Source organism: Notothenia rossii, assembly GCF_949606895.1.
Source record: "Notothenia rossii genome assembly, chromosome: 6".
Taxonomy (NCBI): domain Eukaryota; kingdom Metazoa; phylum Chordata; class Actinopteri; order Perciformes; family Nototheniidae; genus Notothenia; species Notothenia rossii.
This window is the reverse complement of record NC_136909.1, coordinates 54,656,216-54,677,659: the sequence shown is the minus strand read 5'-3', so window position 1 is coordinate 54,677,659 and position 21,444 is coordinate 54,656,216. Positions and strand designations below refer to the sequence as shown.

The window sequence follows — 21,444 nt, the reverse complement described above, 5'->3', positions numbered from 1 at the left end:
GTCTGTCTGTGTGTGGTCTGTCTGTGGTGTGTGTGTCTGTGGTATGTGTGTGTTTGTCTCTGTGGTGTGTGTGTGTGTGTCTGTGTCTGGTCTGTGTGTGTGTCTGTGGTCTGTGTCTGTGTGTGTGTCTGGGGTGTGTGTCTGTGTGGTGGATCTGTGTCTGCGTGGCGTATGAATTTTTTTTTTTTTAATCATGTATATTACTTTTTTTCTCAGGTACCTGGCAACCGGTGACTCGTACAGGACCATAGCATTCAGCTATCGGGTCGGGCATGCAACAGTGGCTGTCATCGTGAAGGAGGTTGCGAGTGCCATCTGGACCGCGCTGGTCGAGGAGACCATGCCAGTACCAAAGACGGAGGACTGGAGAGCCATCGCTGCTGGGTTCCAGGAGCGCTGGAACTTTCCGAATTACGTTGGTGCCATTGATGGGAAGCACGTGGTGATCCAGGCTCCGGCAAATTCTGGGTCCCTGTACTTCAACTACAAGTCCTCCCACTCCTTGGTACTACTGGCTGTAGTAAATGCCCAGTACCTCTTCAGGGTGGATGTCGGAGGTTTTGGAAGGAGCAGCGACGGTGGGAGCCTGCGAAATTCCGCTTTTGGAGAGGGCCTCCGAGATGGCAGTCTGCAGCTACCATCTGACAGCGTCATCCCAGGAGCAGAGCGGCTGGGCCTTCTTCCCCATGTGTTTGTTGGGGATGAGGCTTTTCCGCTGCTGGAAAACCTGCTGCGTCCATTCCCTGGACTCCAGCTCACGAGTGAAAGGAGGCTGTTCAATTACCGCCTCAGCCGGGCCAGGTTGGTTGTTGAATGTGCGTTTGGCGTCCTCGCATCACAGTGGAGAATGTTCCGGCGTGTCATCAACACCAGCCCGGAGGTAACAGAATTGTGTGTGAAGGCCACCTGTGTGTTGCACAACTTCCTCCGGAGGATGACAATAGGAAGGCCATCACGCACACCTGTCGTCCCTGTCGTCGCAGAGTCGAGTGATGACGCTCCAACCCTGCGCGATGCACCTAGGATGGGCTCAAACAACGCCACACGCCGATCCATCCAACTGCGGGAGACCTTCTGCTCCTATTTGAATGAGGAGGGTGTAGTGTCATGGCAGCATAAAGTGGTGTAGGGTCACCATGGCTCCTCCAAACCAAAAGCTCTTTTAAGAGCTACCCATTTTCTTTAAAGAGCAAATATTCCAAATGAGCCATTTTAAAATCAAACATTCCTAATAAACATCTTTCTTGAATTGATATTATTATATTATGATATGACTAACAACCTTTTTCTTTCAGCCCTGTTTTTACTGATAAACCACTCATAATTTCAATAGGTTTTCACATGAACAATTACAGAAGAAAGCACATTATATATACCGACATACATGAAGCTTCTGGTATGTTGCAACTGACAAACCACATGAACAAGTGAAGAAACAGTATAGCCATAACATACTTTAATGTTTTATATGGTAATGTTGTGAGTGAAGTGTGTGTGATGAGTGAAGAGTGTAAAAAAATGTAATGTGGATCAGTATGTGTGAAAAAATTATTAAATTATAAATTGTCCTGGTCCACGTAAAAAATTAACTGGTGTATCCCGAGGCGGACTCTTGCCCTCTGTCCCCTTTTCATCAGCCTCATGGTGGGCAAGAGGCTATTCAAAAACTGCAAGTCCTCGTCCTCCTCCACCACTGGTGGGGTTGGCTGGGCAATTGCTGGGTAATTGCTGACAGCAGACTTCGTTCGAACGAGAACATCTCCCTCTCCCTCTCCCATTTTTTGCCCCGGACCTCAGCATTCTCCTCCTGGCTGGCTGCTGCTGGCTGCTGCTGGCTGACTGGCGGGCTGACTGGCGGGCTGACTGGTGGACTGGCTAGCTGGCTGACTGGTGGACTGGCTGTTGGACTGGCTGGCTGGCTGACTGGTGGACTGGCTGGTGGACTGGCTGGCTGGCTCACTCTCTACCTGGCTCTCTTCCTCTGCCACCAGGGTGGATGGAGGCAGGGTCTGCCGGGGGACATTGCTGGACGTCGCACGGTCTATGATGAATGGGGTTAAAAACCCCATCACTGCCATGAAATGCCAGGGCTTGTACCCCCCTGCAGACCCTGCCCCGCTTCTTTTTGCCTCCTTCTGTCACGGTTTGTGAAACAAGCAGGACCCAAATGCAGATATAAACTGAACTTCCTTTATTTCAAGGCTATGAGATATATGTACAATGACAAAAACAGAACACAGAAAATCCAGAACTTAAATACACACAAGACCAATCACACAACAAGACACAGGTGAGGAGGGAGGAGAAAACACAGGGGCCCAGGTGAACATAATCAGACAATTAGACACACCAGGGAAACTAATGACAAGAGGAAAACACAGGGAAAAGGACCAGACAATAACCCAAAGGAAAACATGACATGGAAAACAGCAAAAACACCCAAACCTACAAAACTATAAATGTGACATAACATGAGAATCGTGACATAACCCCCCCCTCAAGGGACGGATTCCAGACGTCCCAAAAAAACAAAAATCCAGCAGGGTGGGTGGAGGGGTTCTGGAGGACGGGTCTCGGGCGAACGGCCCGGGGGCAAGGCAGAGTTCAAAAAAGGGGAATTCGGGCGGACGGCCCGGGGGCAAGGCAGAGTTCAAAAAGGGGAATTCGGGCAGACGGCCCGGGGGCAAGGCAGAGTCCATGGAGGGAATCTCGGGCGGACGGCCCTGGGGCAAGGCAGAGTCCGAGGAGGGAATCTCGGGCGGACGGCCCGGGGGCAAGGCAGAGTCCGAGGAGGGGTGAAGACCAGACAGCTCCGGAGGCCGGTCAGGAGCCGGTGTCGGCAAGATCCCCCATGGAAGAGGACACAGGACCGGCAGGACCCCCGGCAGGAGAGCAGTCGGCGGAATCCCCAACGCGACAGGACATGGAGTTGGCAGGACCCCCCGCGGAAGAGTAGTCGGCGGGACCTCCAATGTGGCAAGACATGGAGTTGGCAGGACCCCCGGCAGAAAAGCAGTCTGCGGGACCTCCAACGGCACAGGACCTGGGGTTGGCAGGACCCCCAGCAGAAGAGCAGTCTGCGGGACCTCCAACGGGACCAGACATGGAGTTGGCAGGACCCCCGGCAGAAGAGTAGTCTGCGGGACCTCCAACGTGACAAGACATGGAGTTGGCAGGACCCTCGGCAGAAGCGCAGTCTGCGGGACCTCCAACGGCTCAGGACATGGGGTTGGCAGGACCCCCGGCAGAAGGGCAGTCTGCGGGACCTCCAACGACACTTGAGTGGGTTGGTTCGCCAACAGAACCCGGGGAGCTGGCGTCGGACGGACAGCCAACAGGAGACGAGGTGCTGGAGTCGGCGGGTATGCCGACAAGACACGGGGAGCTGGCGTCGGACGGACAGCCATCAGGACACGGGGAGATGGCGTCGGACGGACAGCGAACCGGAGACGAGGTGCTGGAGTCGGCCGGTATGCTGACAGGACATGGGGAGCTGGCGTCGGACGGACAGCCAACAGGAGACGAGGTGCTGGAGTTGGCCGGTACGCCGACAGGACTCGAGGAGCTGGTGTCGGCCGATGAGTCAGCAGGTGACGAGGAGCCGGAAACATGGCTGTGTGGGCCGGCACTGGAGCCGGAAACATGGCTGTAAGGTCCGGTTCTGGAGCCGGAAACATGGCTGTAAGGTCCGGTTCTGGAGCCGGAAACATGGCTGTAAGGTCCGGTTCTGGAGCCGGAACCATGGCTCTTGGGGCTTGAGCTGCTAGCTTGGCCTTGCGACTCCTCTTCTTAGCAGCCGCCTGAATACTCCGTGGACCTCCATAAGCCAGACGAGTTCCAGAATATGACTCTTGGACAGGAGCAGGAACTGGGGCAGAAGCATGGGTTGACTGCAGACGGAACCCACCGAGGCGTATGGTGCCAGGTTGGGAATTGGGAGGCCGGGAGCTAGCATGCCTGGGGCTAGCAGGCCGGGAATCACACACAGGGAGGATCTTTGAAATCCAGCCAGGTAAGAACTTCACCATACCTGGTTTCTCTCTAGCCATCTGGCGCGCCTCCGACAACACAGCCTCACGCTGCTGAACTCCAGGTGCTCTCTTCCATCTATCCGAGCAGTTAGTCAAAAAAAAGGAAACATTTAATAATTCCGACTCGAACGGATCTGCTGGGCCCATTTCTTGGTCGGTTCGTACTGTCACGGTTTGTGAAACAAGCAGGACCCAAATGCAGATATAAACTGAACTTCCTTTATTTCAAGGCTATGAGATATATGTACAATGACAAAAACAGAACACTCACCGCAGAACTAGTCAGGGAACAAGACGAACCGACCAAGACAGACAGAAAACCCAGAACTTAAATACACACAAGACCAATCACACAACAAGACACAGGTGAGGAGGGAGGAGAAAACACAGGGGCCCAGGTAAACATAATCAGACAATTAGACACACTAGGGAAACTAATGACAAGAGGAAAACACAGGGGAAAGGACCAGACAATAACCCAAAGGAAAACATGACATGGAAAACAGCAAAAACACCCAAACCTACAAAACTATAAACGTGACATAACATGAGAATCGTGACACCTTCTCCATATTCTTCTCATTGCGGAACCTGTCCCTCAGAGTCTTCCATCTTTTTTTGCACACATCCTCTAATAAAATGAAATTAAATAATAAAGTTAATAAATAATAGTTAATTTCTTGAATTTACTAAATTATTCCTCCAATAATGAATTCTATTTGTATGCTACATGCTGGCTAAATATACTGTCTATGCTTGATAGCTGTGCATGTATTATATGTTATGTTATATATTATGGTTATACTTATTATATTATATATATTATTATTTTATTATTTTATTATTATATTAATATATATTATGCTACATTACTAGCTGTCCATTCAATGTTAAAACGAAGTAAACTGGATATAAACTCCCCAAACAGTTGAAAACCTACCAGTTTCACCAACTGTCTCTGCCACCTCCCGCCATGCCTGGTTCCTCCGGTTTAGGTCCCGGTAGGTGAACAGAGTACAGTCATACAGGACTGGGACACTTGCCACGGCAATGATTAATTTATACTCCATTTTATGACATATGAAAAATAGTCAAGACCTGCGGTATTAGCATACACGCGGTTTGATTGGCTAGCGCTTGTACTGGCGGGAATTGCATAAACGGGATTTGATTGGCTGATGCCAAGCATCGAGCCTCAAAAGTTGAACTTTTGATGCCGATAGATGCTCGTGATGCTTGCAAAGCCATGCCATGCTCCCCACAATGCAGTTCCGCGAAGATTAAAAATCTTCTACGTCACCCCATTCAAGTGAATGGGCGAAGCGTTGAAAGCATTTTTCGATGCCTGTAGTGTAGACGTACCGTTACTGATGACATTGATCATGTGTTTGAGTGCTACAATACCTTTGGATGAACTCCAGTGTGCATGATCCAACGGGATATTCGAGGTTGAAGACATAGTAGCTGCTGAATAAAGCAGCTACCCCATGCAAAAAAAATGGGTGTGGGCCCATTACCACTTGTCCCTCGATGGATAGCATCCACCCAGAAGGCTTCATTGTGTCACCTGAAATGAACAGATACCCCGTCATGCGTTATTGTGGATAGGTATATTCCTAGAATCAATCAAAACAAAAATAATACTTGAGCTAGAGAGGTCAATTACCAGATCCGAGTAACATTCATGATTGGCCAAGGACCAAAAAGCAGGAAAATATACAGTACAGAGCATGCAAGGACATTACACAGAACCCTCCACATCAGGTGGACAGCACTTTTCTACTCCACCATCAGTGAGGTAGGCTACTTAACAGTCACTGTAAAAGCATCAAAGGTCCCTGTGCAGATAGGAGAATCTGGCTGAACGACAAAGCAACTCCCTAGCCCTCCTCCCTCTGCCTTTATGGCTAGACGGTTTAACCTCATTCCTCTATGGGTAGATGGTTACGAGCCCAGCTGGAACGAGAACATGTCAACTCGTCCGACCCCTGAATCATTTAAACGGGCTAGAGATTTTAACTAACGCGAATCGCTGAAACATGTGGCGTCAGAGTATCGTAATTGTCGTTTCACAGACTGGACTTGAATGGAGTGCAGGAGAGATGGAAGGCCTTCAGTCAGATTCTCCCCTCGAGTAACCATTCAGTATCCTATTCCTCATCGATGGTGGAGCAGAACAGGGATGTCCTAAGAGAAATTATATAACGAGAATAAAAGCAGCAGTGAAGTCTAGCCATTCAGGTCAGAAAAGCAGGAAATCCTGTATAAACAGGAAAAATCCCATCCCTGAACATTACATTACCTTGAATGATCAAGCAGGGGGTGCTGCAGTAGTAACTACATCAGCAGCAGTGGCACAGGTCTGTAACAAAGTAACACACAATAGCATAGATTTAACATTATGCAAGGATGAAGATCGTTCATTGGTCAGAGGTAAATAAGAACATAATAAATGGTCTAATAATAATAATTACTTGCATTTATATAGCGCTTTTCAAGACACCCAAAGCGCTTACAAATGGACGTCCGCAAACCAATCTGTAGCCCCCGCCTGGGTGATGCTAAGGCAACAGCTAATCCGCGCACTACAGCTCAACACAGATCATCTCGGCCCATTTGGAGCAACTTGGGGGTTAAGTGTCTTGCTCAAGGATACTTCCGACATGCGGACAGTCAGAGCCAGGATTCGAACCACCAACCCTACGGTCGATGAAAGACCAGCTTTACCAACTGAGCTTCAGTCGCCCCTAATGTAATCACTCGTTTAGCATTTTAAATAAATTTTAAAAAACGTACATCAACTTCGAGCATCAGTTTCTCCGTAGGCTCCTTAAAGTAGACCATAAGGAGCTGGAGGATGCAGGCAGCCTTCTCCGAACCCTCTGGATCATAGCTGGCCAGAACTTCCCTGATCTTCAGGTTGTCCAGTTTCTGGCAGAAATGCAGGATGGTCTGTCCTCTCTGACCCAGGGCCTCTTGGAGCTTCTGAAGTATGTTGACGTCCGTCAGGAGGCCAAAGTGGGAGAAAAGCCCTCTCGGGGAAAAGAGAAAAGGCCATTCCCCTTTGACCTCCAACATCGCTGTAGCAGGCATTCTGTTGAGGATGACGTAGGTCCTCACCATCAGAGGTTCTGCTCTCTCTGCCCCACCCATTCCTTCCTCTGTGTACAGACATACAAATACATGTTTGTTGCATCTGCTCTATAGAAGATCTATTGTGAGGCAAGATGTCAGTCAGGGTTAGGTAAACAGCTAAAACAGTGCATGACATTAAGGATTTTGGGAGATGGCCCTGTGGGCCATCTAAGATAATTTACAGATGGCCCTGAGCCCAATAGAGATTGCCCTGAAAAATGCGCGCGGACGAAACTGCACGAAGGGTTTGGGGGGCCTCCCCCTAGAACATTTAAATGTTTCCAGGTCTTACTGTAGATGCTGTCTGGTGCATTCTCTCGACTGAATTATAAGATGAACCACCACAATATTATATTGTACAATTTGAATTGTATTCTTCATTTCACTTGTTTGTTTGCTCTTGTTTGCTCGCTTGCACGCCCTGCATTGCTATAAGAAATACTTAAAGAGCAACTTCCAGGTTAAAGAGACCTGTGAATAAATATGTAGGAAAATGATGAATACACTAGATTTTCAAAAAGATATACAGAAATATACACTACAGTGACATCTGGCGTCGTTTTTGTAAGAAATGTTCACTTCCGCATAAAAAAGCCTCGGCACGCGACCTCCCGTGTGTGACGTAACACGGGGGACACAAGGGGGAGAGCGGCCGGTATAACGTATTAATAAACATGGATCCCAATGCTAGTTTCGACACAGAAGAAGTTGAACATGAATATTTGAATGCATATGACGGACCACAACCTTATAATTATGAGCCTGCTAGGCGTCCAAGAGACCAGGAGCAGCCAAGGATTAGAAGAAATAATGGCCATCGGAGAAAAATTGAGCTGAGGTGTGAGGAGAACCAATGGAGAACTGGGCAGCTGTCTTGGTGAGTGACCGGCGTTAGCTACAGAATGTTAGCTAAAGTCACATCACAACATTGTAAAGTTAGCTATCATATATCAGGCTATAACTAAAGTAGCATTGATAATATAGTAACGTTACTGGCAGGACTGTTGATACTGATCCATAACAGAAACTAATGCGCAAGTATCAGCCGTATCTCGCGTTACCTAATGCAACTCCACACTACGGTGCTGTGTACCGGAGGAGAGACGCGAGATACGGCTGATACTTGACGATCTGGCGGAGAAAGGTTGTGGAGCCTCCGTTGATATGTCGTTGTAAATGGCTGGATGGAAAGCAGGTGTGTAGTCGGGGAGGGCCCACAGCTGATTGCAGCAGGTGAGTGGAGGTTGAGACGGGAGCCAGGAGTGACAGCCACCACGCACACACAAACAACACAGACAGGGGGAAACAAACAAACACAAAGGAGACGGCTGGAGCAGTACAGCCACCACAGCGTAACCTAATGCAATGTCTTACGGTGCCGTGTACCGGAGGGGAGAGACCTTAAAAAAAAGCCGTTTTTAAGAGAAGAGCTCAAAATTGCTCCTTTCCCTCTGAATTCCTGCCCTTATGTCTCGTAAAACATATCAAATCCTGCATTCACTTTTTTAATTGTAATTTTCAAGCAAGTTTAAGCATAAATGTAGAATAAATAAAAACCTGCAAGATGCTCTTTAAGTTGTTGGTCAAGACACTTTCCATCAGTTGAAGGCAAATGCCTTCCCAGATGTAAAAAAAGTAGAAAACATTACATTCAGTTATAACTGCCAAAACAAACATTATTTACACTATTATGGCTCCTGTTAAAGATGTTTGTAAAGTTATCTACTGTAAGTTGGTCGAATTAATGCTTCCTCATCCGGAAGCTGACCGAGTAGACCCGAGCAGCAGTCGAGAGGAGCCGAGCGCATCCGCGAAGCACACAACATGGTGACGTCGGAGTTCCCGTTAGCTGGCAAATCTAAATCTCTTCGGTCAAAATAATTCCCCTTTAGCGCAATACCGCTTCAGTTGCGCCACTTATGTGACAGACAAGAAGAGCATGTGACAGACAATAATAAGTCAATTCTAATGTCTAACACGTAATGTGGAGAAAGAGATGTCCTGTCTGGGTTGATTGTGCGTTCATCTGTTGGTAATGCCTCGGGGTTCCGGTGGGCATGTAAACAAATGCATAACGCTGCGCTATAGAGAACCGCAGTGACGCGTCTTAAAACCCGGAAGTAAGTTAGCATTTTTAGCACTTCCGGTTCCTTCCTCAAAAAGCAATGCATTTTTTCCATAGGGTTTTGGAAAATAGCTCGAAATAAGGTCTGTGGTTGACACAAATGTAAGAGGTAATTGACGTTTTGTTTTACGACATTAAATACATCAGCAGTGACCCCACTGGGGATTTTTGAAGAGTTTACGTGTCTGAAAAACGATGGTTGTTACCGAATGGCTGAATAGGACTACAGAAATTGTCGAGGCCGTTGTACGTCATTACGCCGAACACGTAAACACTCCCGCTAAGTTTGTTTTCCCCTGTGTTGTGCTTGAAAGCAAGTACCTGCCTATCTTTAGTATCTGTATATCTATATCTGACCATTAGAATCTGTATTTTTGAAATTGTCGTTTTTAACACCGTAGTTTTACAAATTATAGAATAATTAATTACCAGTGTTTTCCAATTTTACTTGGCAGTTCGTTTCGTTGGCTAACGTTAGCTAAAGCTAGCACTACTAGTTAGCTACGCAATGGTTTGTTGCTTTGCTCCGGGTTGCAGCCACAGGTCTTCGCATGAAACGTGCTTGTTCTATCGTTTCCCGGCCAATGTTTTCCAAAGGAGAGTCTGGATTCGTGCCATGAGGTAAGCTGACGTTACATTTTTGTCCATCTCACGGTGAAATGTAAATAATGGGTAGTGACTGTATCGCCGTTATAGAGATGGAACTGCTGAAAAGACCGCAACATAAGTAAAGATAATGAATACATCCTATTAAAACCTGTGTGGCTTATATGATAAGTCTTATTAGTACAAGCAGCATAACGTTTCACCATACTAAAGATTGTAGTCAGGGAAATCAGTTTGACATATTGAACTAATAACAAATCACCTCTGGCTGGCAGAGAACTCTCTGCTCCATAGCTTCTCTTGGACGTAAAATCACATGTACATTTTACATTTATATTAAATTTAATATTCCATCCCTCACATACTTTTGTATATATAATAACTTATATGTTGTTTTTCTTGTTATGGTGCTGCAACACAAACATTTCCCAAATTGGGATCAATACAGTAATATCTTATCTTAATTAATTAAGAAATATAACTATTATAATTAGTGTAGCAGCTGACACCTATTTTCAATATGGATTAATCTACCATTTATTTCTTTAGTTCAATTTTCATCTATAAAAATGTCAAAATAGTGAAAATGTTCACGAGACTTATCAAAGTGCAAGGTTATATCTTTAGATGTTTTGTTTTAGCCTATGTACTGTATGTCTTAATGCTCTTACAGTATATGTTACGGTGTGAATTCCATGAAACTATATTTGATATCTTCCCAACAGATGAGCTGACAGGAAACCTAACACTCTAACAACCACAACATTGCAAAGGCGAGTAAATGTAAATTAAAAACAATTCACATTTTTTGTATTTCTTCTTCCTTGCAGTGAGGTGAAGCTGACCTTGCACTTGGTGCCAGTATGGATGTTCCTCACGCAGGCTGAATGTTTCTCCTTGCTTACTGACACAGAAGCCCTTGATTTGCAATGCTTCACTAATTGTCATTTCCCTGGCTCCGTAGGGACACTTTACCTCCAGCACAGCGGAAGACCCTACCTGACCATCCGGAGATGCCCCCAACAATCCTGATAGGGAGAGCCACAAATCTGACTCATGGACCTGCTTCTGAGTTGCAGTGGTGAATGCCCTGACGCCCTCACATTCATTCATAGTCCCCCACTGTACAGACAAAACACCATCAAGGGCCTGTTGTTGCCCTAGCACCCTGGCAATAAAGGAAGCAGTCACACGCTTTGACCTCAGGACAGCTCCAAAGTTGCTGGCAGTCAACCTTCCTTTCCTGAACAAATGCCAGTTTGGGTTGGTTCGCTGACCAGTGGTAGCCACCTGAATTGCCCTCTGTTGCTCTTCAGACAATGCCATGCTTGCCACAATTGCCTCAGGTCCCTGATGCCCAACAGATTTGATAATTTCAGGAACAGTAAGTGTTTCCAAGCTGTAGTGTTCCTCTTCTGGCTCGGGGGAGAGAAGCCAAGAAATTCCTGAGAACCTGCCCCCGAGTCTGTCCCTCAGCCAGTCACGATCTTCGGAGGTGGGCTCTCTTGTCAGCGGTTTAAATTTGTTATTGGTTTCAACAGTCACATTAAAACAGTTACTAAATCAGCTTACTATCACGTAAAGAACATATCTAGGATTAAAAGAATAATGTCACAGCAGGATTTGGAAAAATGTGTCCATGCTTTTATCTTCAGTAGACTGGACTACTGCAATGGTGTCTTCACAGGTCTCACTAAAAAATCTATTAGAAAGCTGCAGCTGATTCAGAACAACGCTGCTCGAGTCCTCACTAACACTAAGAAAGAGGATCACATCACTCCTGTTCTGAAGTCTTTACACTGGTTCCTCACTGACACTAAGAAAGTGGATCAGATCGCTCCAGTTCTGAAGTCTTTACACTGGCTTCCTGTGTGTCAAAGAATAGATTTCAAAATACTGCTGCTGTTTATAAAGCACTGAATGGTTTAGGACCAAAATGCATTTCTGTCTTCCTGCTAAATTATGAACCATCCAGATCTCTCAGGTCTTCAGGGACGGGTCAGCTTTCTGTCCCCAGAGTCAGAACTAAACATGGTAAAGCAGCGTACAGTTATTATGCTCCAAATATCTGGAGCAAACTCCCAGAAACCTGCAGGTCCGCTGCAACTTACTACTTTTAAATCCAGGCTGAGGACTTTTCTTTTTGTCGCTGCTTTTAATTGAACTATTCATATCTTAGACTGCACTGTAACTTTTATCCATGTATTTTTTCTTTTAATGTTTATTTTATTAGCTTTTCTTTTTAATGACTGATTTTAAATGCCATTTTCTTAATGTCTTTCATTTTTTGTAAAGCACTTTGAATTGCCTTGTGTTGAAAAGTGCTATATAAATAAACTTGCCTTGCCTTGCCTAATAAAGATTTCATGTGACACATACAATTGATTTGTTGATGGGAATTAATGTGAATAAATTAACTCGGTCTTAAAAGGTTAACGGTACTCTTGCTATCACTACTCACCGACACTATAAACCTTGTCCCTCATGCCAGCCCTGACAACACCGGTAAGCACACCTTCATCTAGGCTGCACTGTTATGTGTCCTGACTTGTAGTGGTTCTCTCCTCTATCTACACTCTTCTTGTCATCTTTGTAAAACGATATCAGACTGGTAATTTACACAGCCATGAGTTCTAGTTAAATTCAGTGTGGCTAAAATGAAAAGCTCTGTTAAAATAAGCAAGCACGCGAAAGTAAAATTCAGCTTTATTGTCAAAAATTCTACATGTGTTATACATCCAGAAATATCGAAATATCGTTTCCCACAGTGTGACATGTATACATAAAACAAAAAGGGCCTAGATTAACGTGGTATACATTAAACAAAACGGGCCTAGATAACCGGGGTATACAGTTTAAAATGTTAATATATTTAAAGTGTTCAAAGTGCAGTTTCAGTGCAAGTCAGTTGAAACGATCTTAAGTTGGCGTGACGTTGAAGTCGTGCGACCCTGCTGCTGTACTGGCTTGTAGTTCGTTTTTTTTAATTTTTTAATTTAACCTTTATTCAACCAGATAAAAAGCATTGAGATAAAATCTCATTTACAATGCTGACCTGGCCAAGAAGGCAGCAACGTTACACATAACACATAACACAAACATATAAAATACAGAGAACATAACTAAGAAAACAAAAGACGAAAAAAAGCAGTTACTACATTGTGCACATTAGGACAGTAAGAAAGGCACTACTTATTACTGCAAGAGCAGCTGGTGGTAAGGACTTCTGACAACTTCAATTTAAAACAGGCTATAGAAACAAGTGCCGTCAGTTTGAGGCGTGATTGAAGGTCATTCCAAGACCAAGGACCATAATAAAAGAGACTCCTTTTTCCAGCCTCAGTCCGCACAGCAGGAACCTGGAACCGTATCAAGGCACTGGATCTGAGGTTGTAAAAGTCACAAACTGGAGCAAATCTGGCACATATGTAGAGTGGAAGATTTCCTAAAATGGCTTTATACATTAATAAAAACCAATGCTGCATCCTACGCATAGTGAGTGAGGACCATCCAGTTAGGCTATACAGTGTGCAATGATGAGTCCTATAGGGTGCATTTGATATATAACGCAGTGCAGCATGGTAGAGTGGGTCAAGTTTGGCCAAGACAGTGGGACAGGCAAATCTATAAATGGTGTCACCGTAGTCCAGCTGGGACAGGAATAAGCCAGAGACCAACCTTTTACGGGATGAAGTTGAAAAACAACATTTAAGTCTGTAAAGGAAGCCAAGACTGAATTTCAATTTCTTTGTTAGAACTTCGATATGGTGTTTGAAGTTCAGATTACTGTCCAACCAAAAGCCAAGATATTTGTAGATATCAACAAACTCCACAGAGACGCCATCAAGGGTGTCAATGGAGAGGCAAGAGGACGCTGACTTGGGACCAAAAAGCATTGCTTTGGTTTTCTTACTGTTCAAAAGCAGTTTGGAATCAAGAAGTGCATGCTGCAGCGTGATAAAATCAGATTTTAAATTGGAAACGGCCATGTCCAGAGAAGGAGCACATGAATATACAATAGTGTCATCAGCATACATATGATAGGTAGAAAATTGCATCTGATTACAAATATTGTTTACATATAATAAAAAGAGCAAAGGCCCCAAAATAGAGCCCTGTGGAACGCCCTTCTCCAAGGTGACAGGGTCAGAGACAGTGCTACCCAACCTGACGCATTGAGTACGGTCGGTTAGATAACTCTGAAACCAACAAATGGCATTATGACCGAAACGAGACACCAACATAACATTAGACATAATATGGTGATCTACAGTATCAAATGCTTTGGCTAGGTCAATAAACAATGCAACACAAACAGATTTGTTATCCAAAGCAGCCTTGATATCATCTAAGACTTTCAGACTGGCAGTCACAGTACTGTACTTTGATCTGAATCCAGATTGCATAGGGTTAAGGATGTTGTGTGAATTTAAAAAAAGTTTTAGCTGAGTAGAAACTAGGGACTCAAGAATCTTTGATAACACAGAAAGATTTGAGATAGGTCGATAATTATTTAACTCAGTGGGATCACCAGCTTTCAAGAGGGGCGATACCAGAGCTTGCTTCCACAGAGCTGGCAGTGTGTGAGTGGACAGGGAGAGATTAAAAATATCAGTTACTGGTTGTGCCATAATCTGAGCTGCAATTTTTAAAAAGAATGGGTCGAGGCCGTCAGGCCCGGCAGACTTTTTAGGATCAATTGAGTGCAAACCCTGTAAGACTTCAGAGACCGAGAAAGAAGCAAAATCAAAAACAGGGGAGCTCATCTCTTGACTAGGGCTGTGAGTACGACCATTTAGAGAGTCATGACTTTGCTCATCAAAAATGTGACCAGCCTTTTTGAAGTGAGCATTGAAAGCATTAGACATACCATCTGAATCTGAAATAAAATAATCACTGACCTTCAGTTTTTGTGGGAAACTAGAAACTTTCTTGCATATAGCATAACGTTAGCATTTCGCTTTTGGCGACTAGATTTATGATTCAAAAATTATAAAAGTAGGGTTGACATGTGGAGATTATCCGGCTGAACAAAACGTGATCCCTCTCTTAAATGTGTGTCAACCACAGACCTTATTTCGAGCTATTTTCCAAAATCCTATGGAGAATTTGCATTGGTTTTTCGCAAAGAAACCGGAAGAAGTTTACTTCCGGGTTTTACGACGCGTCACTGCGGTTCTCTATACTTTGTGGCCTCACCCGGTTGCATAGCGACACTTAGTGTTTAGGTGTCTTTTAATAAGCAGGTATTCATATTATTAGCTAGAACTAGCTGGATCTGATCGATATGGACATAAACGCGAGTGAAGTCTAATCTGACGGGAGAGAGAGATCAGCTGCTGCTGACGAGTCGACACGCAGCTCTGCATGATCACATGCAGCGGTGAGCGGATAAAACACACACTTCAGGTTAGAATATCATTCCTAGCTATTTTAATTACCTCTCAAACTACCTAAACTAGTTATAGATATGTTTAGTTTTACTGTCGGGTCACTCATTACTGGATCCGCGAGCTGCATGATACTGGCATAATAGATTGCCCGATCGGGCAACCAGCAGGTGAGGCTTCATTGCCCGAGCTAAATACTAGATGGCCCCGGGCCATCGGGCAGTCCTTAATGTCGAGCCCCGTACAACCTTGTGCTTTTTTTTCCCTGAGCCCAGTGGGTTCACAACCTCAAAGGCATCTTGCTACAGTATCAAACCAAGTGAGGAAGGGTCAGCTTTCAACATTGGATTACTTTGAAATCCTTCTCCATCCTTGACATCCTGATAGACAGCATCAGTAGATGGCTGCAAACGTGTCATGGTATACTGTTCTTGTAGAGACTCATTTTTGAACAGTGTCACCAATGTCTCATGTATAGGTACATACTGAGCAAAGCATTCTTTGTCATTTTCATCATTGCCCAAGAGCAAAGGCACGGGATGAACATAGTTGAAACACTCTTTAAAAGCAGCCTTCCTCTTTGCATCTGTACTGAGTCTTCCCCTGTTATAGAGTGTGAGTAGATCCTCTCTGTTCAGTTCATCGATGATGCTGCTTATAGTGGCCCGAGGGATTCCAAGTTTCTTCAATTTCTCACTCAGAATGTTAAGTGAATGAGACAGACCAAGTTCATGAGCACTTTGAAAGCCATCAATAATGGTTTGTATGGTGCTTGCCGGTAAGAGTAGCTTAGATTGCAATTTCAAATACAAAAGTGTAAGGTTATGTAAAAAAAGGGTTTCGTCCACAACTAATGGCACTTCTGGTTCACCATCATGTTCACCAGCAGCTTCTGAAGATGACTGAATGGGTTCTGGCAATGACTCTGTAGTAATAGACTTGTCTAGTACCAAGTCATCTAAAACTGAATCCTCTGCACGCCTATGTTTCCTGTTAATATGTGAAGCAAAAGTCATCACGTTTGTGAACCTGCAATCACAACCTCTAAATGGGCATCTAGTTTCCATTCCTACCCTTAGGTGTGTCTTCAAATGCTTAATAAGAGAGGCTAAAGTGTCACACTTAAATGCACAAGCCTCAAGCACACATTTCAAGGATGTGTCAGGTGGTAGAGCTGATATGTCAGGCGGTATAGGCCGAGCAGCTTGCAGGTAGTACTTATGCAGCCTATATATATGCGATTTCAGTGCTGTGTGTTTTCTGTACCTCCGTGAGCAGTCAGGCACCCCACACTGATAGTGAAAATTGGGGGCATTACTGTGCAGCTTTGTGTGCTGAACAAAGTTATGCATCTTCTCAGACACATGCTGACATCCAATATATTTACAGTGGAACATTGTTGTGCGTGGTAGCTAGTTACCTACCCAAACATAATTCCATCTGCCTGACACTGAACAGGACGGTTAGCCTGGCTGCCTGACACTGAAGAGGATGGTTAGCCTGGCTGCCTGACACTGAAGAGGATGGTTAGCCTGGCTGCCTGACACTGAAGAGGATGGTTGGCCTCTCTGATGACCTAGAAAAAAGGAGACCAGAGAAAGGAGAAATTACAAAGGCAACCAACAAAAGGAATTTTTTTAGTTTGTATGCAGATTATGAACATGAGCATGTTGTAAAGGTGTAGCCATTCAGTCAGGTAGTTGAGCATCCCATTTAGATGAGACCGCAGTCACACAATCATATTGAAATGTTAACTACCTTAGCTGCAACAACACTCGAACAGTCACTAGCAATTTTCTCGAGTCGCACGCACACCAGGATCACGAGGATGTCCAATCTGGAATAGAGGCAGTAAAAAACCACCACAGGGAAGCAAGAGAAGTAACCTCACATAAATGTACCGTCGAACAGTATTCAGTGTGCGAAAAAGTACACGTCCCACCGTCCGGGACGTGTTATTTACAATATCGGACAAGTAGATATTTCAATTGACTTGTCCGGCCGACAAGTGACGTTTTTCGCCCTGATTTATTGATAAATTCAGTTTACAAAAGGCAGAACTCATTCGCAAATTGTCAGTGTCCGCCATTGTTCGTTTAGAAATGTTAGTTTCGGTTCTGCTTGTCGATTCCTAAGGAAATGCATCTCGCCTTTTTCTGTACAGACGGGGGCTGGGCGGGGCAGCGCTGGAAGTGTAGCACAGTGGCAGGGTTGGGAAGCAAAACTCTGTTCCGAGTAGGAACAAATAACAATTGTCCGGTACCGGGATTAATAAGAGTTGTGAGGATAGGAGGCGAGGCCGAGCCCCGCGGACCACAGCTCTCTCTCTATGCTCCGGATCAGCTGTTCGCTGCATGGTGCAGCTCAGCGTCTCTCTCTCTTTCTACACACAGCGTGCCCGTTTAACAGCCTCATCTTTTTCAAACTTTCTTATGTTCTTTATCTGACACGTAATGAAGGTTATTAAGCGTTTTAGCTCATGTGTTGTTAATATTGACCGCCATTTCCTTTATGAAGTGAAGCAGCCTCCCTGTGTCCTCGCGCTGTCCTCACATCCCCGGACCCCCAGATTCGGAGGAGCACAGGGATGTCAGTGTTGTTTATGAAGCAGGGTATAGAAACTACATTATTTAAATGAAAATACTATTTATTTACTTTTACAAACAGTGAGCAGCTGGGCAGATGCAGCATGTAATACACATGCATAAGGACATGTGTAAGCGTGCAAGCGTCTTTGAGTTGTAGAAAAGCGAATAATTAATTATTACTTATTATTATAAGCTATTATTATTAGCCTATTATCATTATATTTAAGGCCTAGCGCTTTTCTACATAGGCAGGTATCAGGCAGGTTGCAGTGTAACATCAGAGGAGACTGGGCCAATTGTACATTCTCAAACTGCACCACTTAGAACTAACTAAACAATGCAGAGATTATTTTTATATAATTGTATTCAATAACCATAATAAATTAAACAGTATGAAGTGATTTGTAAATAGGAATACAGATTTGACTTAATGTTTTCATAAATATATTTTTCTCCCACTTTATCATGGGACTTATTTTTACCCTCTCAAAGAACCGAAAATAACCAGAATCGAAAAGCAGAACCGGAATCGTTCGAATCCAAACGATACCCAACCCTATGTGTGAAAATGTAAAATACGATGGCGAAGAAGAAGATTCCAGTGGCCCCAATTTTTGTCCATTCTGGACAAGTGAAAAATGTATTCGGACAAGTAAATTGCCAAACTCACTTGTCCATGGACAAGTACTCTCTAAAAACTTTTTCTCACACTGGTATTGGATGAAGTGATTAATCTCAGGTGTGCTGCACAGGTAACAAATGTCTGAGCTTCAGTACTTCATGGAGGGAAGCACTGGAGCTGGAGACTGCAGTTATGCACAGTCTATAAACTACGGTCTGTGTTGCATACTAGGCCTACCTCCAACTAGGAAGCAATCCGTGGATTGGATTTATCGCCATGTAGTTTTACAACATACTAGAAATGTGTTGCTGGTAGGTACTGACATAAAGACAACATTGGACAGGGTGCAGGGACAAGACAGGAAAAGTGCAAAACAGGACAGCAGTGTTTCCCCTATATACAAATAGTGGCAGTGCAGCGCCGCTGCTGAAATATGAGCGCCGCTGCTAAGGGGTGCAAGCCAGGTAACAAAAAAAATATATATATATCTTTTTCTTTTTCTTCCTTAAAATAATAATAAGTGGCGACCCTTTTTTATGTGGATTTGTAGTATTTGTGTTACTGTATGTTCAATAAAGGTGTATTTTTGCTAAATCTTGAGACATTGCCCCAGACCCCCCTAGAGGAGGTGACGTCCACCCCCCAATTCAAACATGTTCATACAATACTGAATACATTTGAAGCCATTTTGACGTCTATTACCTATGTCAATAAGTTTCTGCAGTGTATTTGTCTTTTGTAGAGATTTTTCATTTATTCTTTACATATAAAATGTCGCCTAAAATCTCACCTAGGGCAGCAAATTGTCTAGAACCGGCCCCGGTACTAGGCCTCAAGAGTCTTTCTTGTCCAGACACATAGAAACCAATTGGCGGGGCGCACTTCGCACGCACTAAAAGATTCCACGCGCTCCGCGCTCACATTATGCTGGGCCCACATGCCTTAGCACCGCTGCTATGACTCAATCCTAGGGGAAACACTGGACAGTGTACAAAATTCAGTTAAAAGTAGAAGGTAATTTAGGCTAGAATAGTATAGAAGTAAAATAAGATAAAACATGTTTGTGTTTTCAGAGAAATAACATTACGCATTGCAATAACCTATAAACATTTCAAACCTATAAACATTGCGAACCTGTAAACATTGTGAAGAGGCAAGGGAGAGAGAGTTTGGTAATCTAGGCGAGGCTTAAACTCTAAGTAAGCAACAGGCTACAATGAGGCTAAAAAAGAGTCCAACTTTTTTTGTCTGAGCATGTTTTGAGAGCAGCATGCTCAGTCATAAAATGTTGAACTCTGTGTCTCAGAGCAACATTAAGAGATCTATGGATACATCTCTCAACACCCATATGAAACAGAACTGTAAACAGATTTTATTTTTCTTTATGGATATCTTACAAATCACTCCCCTTTTAAACTGTATTCTTGTTATTTTTTAACAACTGTTGTGTTACTGTCATATACTATTTTATACCTGTTTTTCATTTAGTCTCTTATTTTTTTTAAACTATAGGCTAATGATGATATAAAAGGTGTGCCTTTACGTCACTGAGCTGAGGTTATCAGCCTCTCAATCTGTCAGGAGAGAGCACAAGTTTAATATTCTGAAAGCCAAGACGGTGACACGAATGTGCAATAGGGTCCGTGACGAATTCATTAAGAACATTATAAGGGCAACTAACGTTACCAACTTTGACACCAATTTAGATTAGGCCTAATTTGATTAGACAATGTCATGAAACCACCAAGCACCTAGCACAAGAAACATTCATTAGCTAGCTAACATCAGCTAACCTACTAGTAAGTTAGTTAGACCATGGCGTCCGAATACAAACTTAGCAGCAATGCTAAGCTAACTAGCTTATACCAATGGCAATTATGCCAGTCTTACCTGTTAAAGTATTCATTGTTCGCTCTTTCATTCGAATACAGCATAAGCCTTCTGCCTACAAATGGAACAGTCAGCAACAGTTGGCTGGCTAGCACCAGAGCCATCTACGGCGCTGGCTAGCACTAGCTAAGCTAACGTTAAGGCCACCTGCTTGAAGGTGGAAATGGCTGCTATCAAGCTAATGTTACTAGCTAACGCTAGCTATCTATTCGCTACCATGTACAAACCAAAACGACACTACTCCTCTGGTGTTCTCAATCGAAAGCACATAATATCCACCACTACTCCACATTATGGGCAGTACTTACTTGCTGTTTACCGATGGTAAACGCCTTGGAGAAACTCACAGATGTTCACCTTGACTTTTGCCTCCGTGCAAATTTTCGAAAGGATCGAGGCATCTCTGTCAGGAGGCTTTGGGTTCCTCAAAGCGCGATATGATTGGCCGTTCGAGCGATGACGTTCCGTTTCGTCCCTTCAAACGTGACACCTACGGTGGACAAATACCTGGAAATGACGTTTTTTCTGGCGTGTATGTCACGTGATCTTCAACTTTCTCAACACTAATTCGGCTGACTTATATATTTGATCCAATTGGTAAATAGGGACACCTTGTGGTTAAAGCACGTTATTGAAATGTTTTGTTGAATAATCTTTAATCTTTAATAATCTAACTTTGGAAAGGGCCGGAAAGATAATTTTTTCACCAGAGGACTATAAATAGGGCCCAGATAAGGTATCTGAAATATGGGAACCGTAACCAACCCAGAATCTTTTTTCAATCTAATGTCAAACTCTCACAAAATCCTGTCGAGAGCTAAGGATTGGACACCCTTTGGTGAGTGAGGGAGAGAAAATTGAAAAAAATTGAAAAAAGGTGCTTGGCGCTCCGATACTTTGACAGTATGTTGCTTAACTTGTGTGGAACCCGCTTGCACAATTTGGGGCCGCTGTGACCTTCAACCAGATCGCAAACTAAGGTTAAAGGTCATGTTTTCATGGCTCTCAATACTCTAGACCAGGGGTGTCAAATTCAAACTTACTGAGGGCCATTCTG

General features: G+C 44.1%; 1 protein-coding gene and 1 long non-coding RNA gene across 7 annotated transcripts; one reads left to right on the top strand and one right to left on the bottom strand.

Annotated features, from left to right (window-relative positions):
- Nucleotides 1–2,225: 2,225 nt before the first annotated feature.
- On the bottom strand, nucleotides 2,226–20,822 carry LOC307043049 (uncharacterized protein). 6 transcript variants are annotated; one of them, XM_079687255.1, is made up of 8 exons: nucleotides 20,696–20,822; nucleotides 19,288–19,476; nucleotides 17,046–17,124; nucleotides 16,712–16,863; nucleotides 6,828–7,192; nucleotides 6,334–6,393; nucleotides 5,436–5,598; nucleotides 2,226–4,107 (listed from the first exon to the last, which is right to left on the bottom strand). In XM_079687255.1, the coding sequence occupies exons 7-8, from the start codon at nucleotides 5,588–5,590 to the stop codon at nucleotides 2,454–2,456; spliced, it is 1,809 nt and encodes a 602-aa protein (XP_079543381.1). In that variant the 5' UTR covers nucleotides 5,591–5,598; nucleotides 6,334–6,393; nucleotides 6,828–7,192; nucleotides 16,712–16,863; nucleotides 17,046–17,124; nucleotides 19,288–19,476; nucleotides 20,696–20,822; the 3' UTR covers nucleotides 2,226–2,453. The 6 variants fall into 6 exon arrangements, with proteins under 6 accessions (XP_079543381.1, XP_079543382.1, XP_079543383.1 ...); XM_079687256.1 differs by lacking the exon at nucleotides 6,828–7,192; XM_079687257.1 differs by lacking the exon at nucleotides 19,288–19,476 and having other exon boundaries at nucleotides 20,696–20,793.
- Nucleotides 9,438–11,863, top strand: LOC307042477. The gene is made up of 3 exons (XR_013809138.1): nucleotides 9,438–9,912; nucleotides 10,623–10,670; nucleotides 10,862–11,863. It is a non-coding gene; the product is annotated as an uncharacterized lncRNA (long non-coding RNA).
- Nucleotides 20,823–21,444: the final 622 nt, after the last annotated feature.

Coding starts and splice junctions, on each gene's coding strand:
- LOC307043049 (XM_079687253.1), bottom strand. CDS start 5,623: ATGACGGGGTATCTGTTCATTTCAGGTGACACAATGAAGCCTTCTGGG. Junction 4,108..5,435: donor ACACTGGAGTTCATCCAAAG/GTATTGTAGCAC, acceptor CTGCTCGGATAG/ATGGAAGAGAGCACCTGGAG.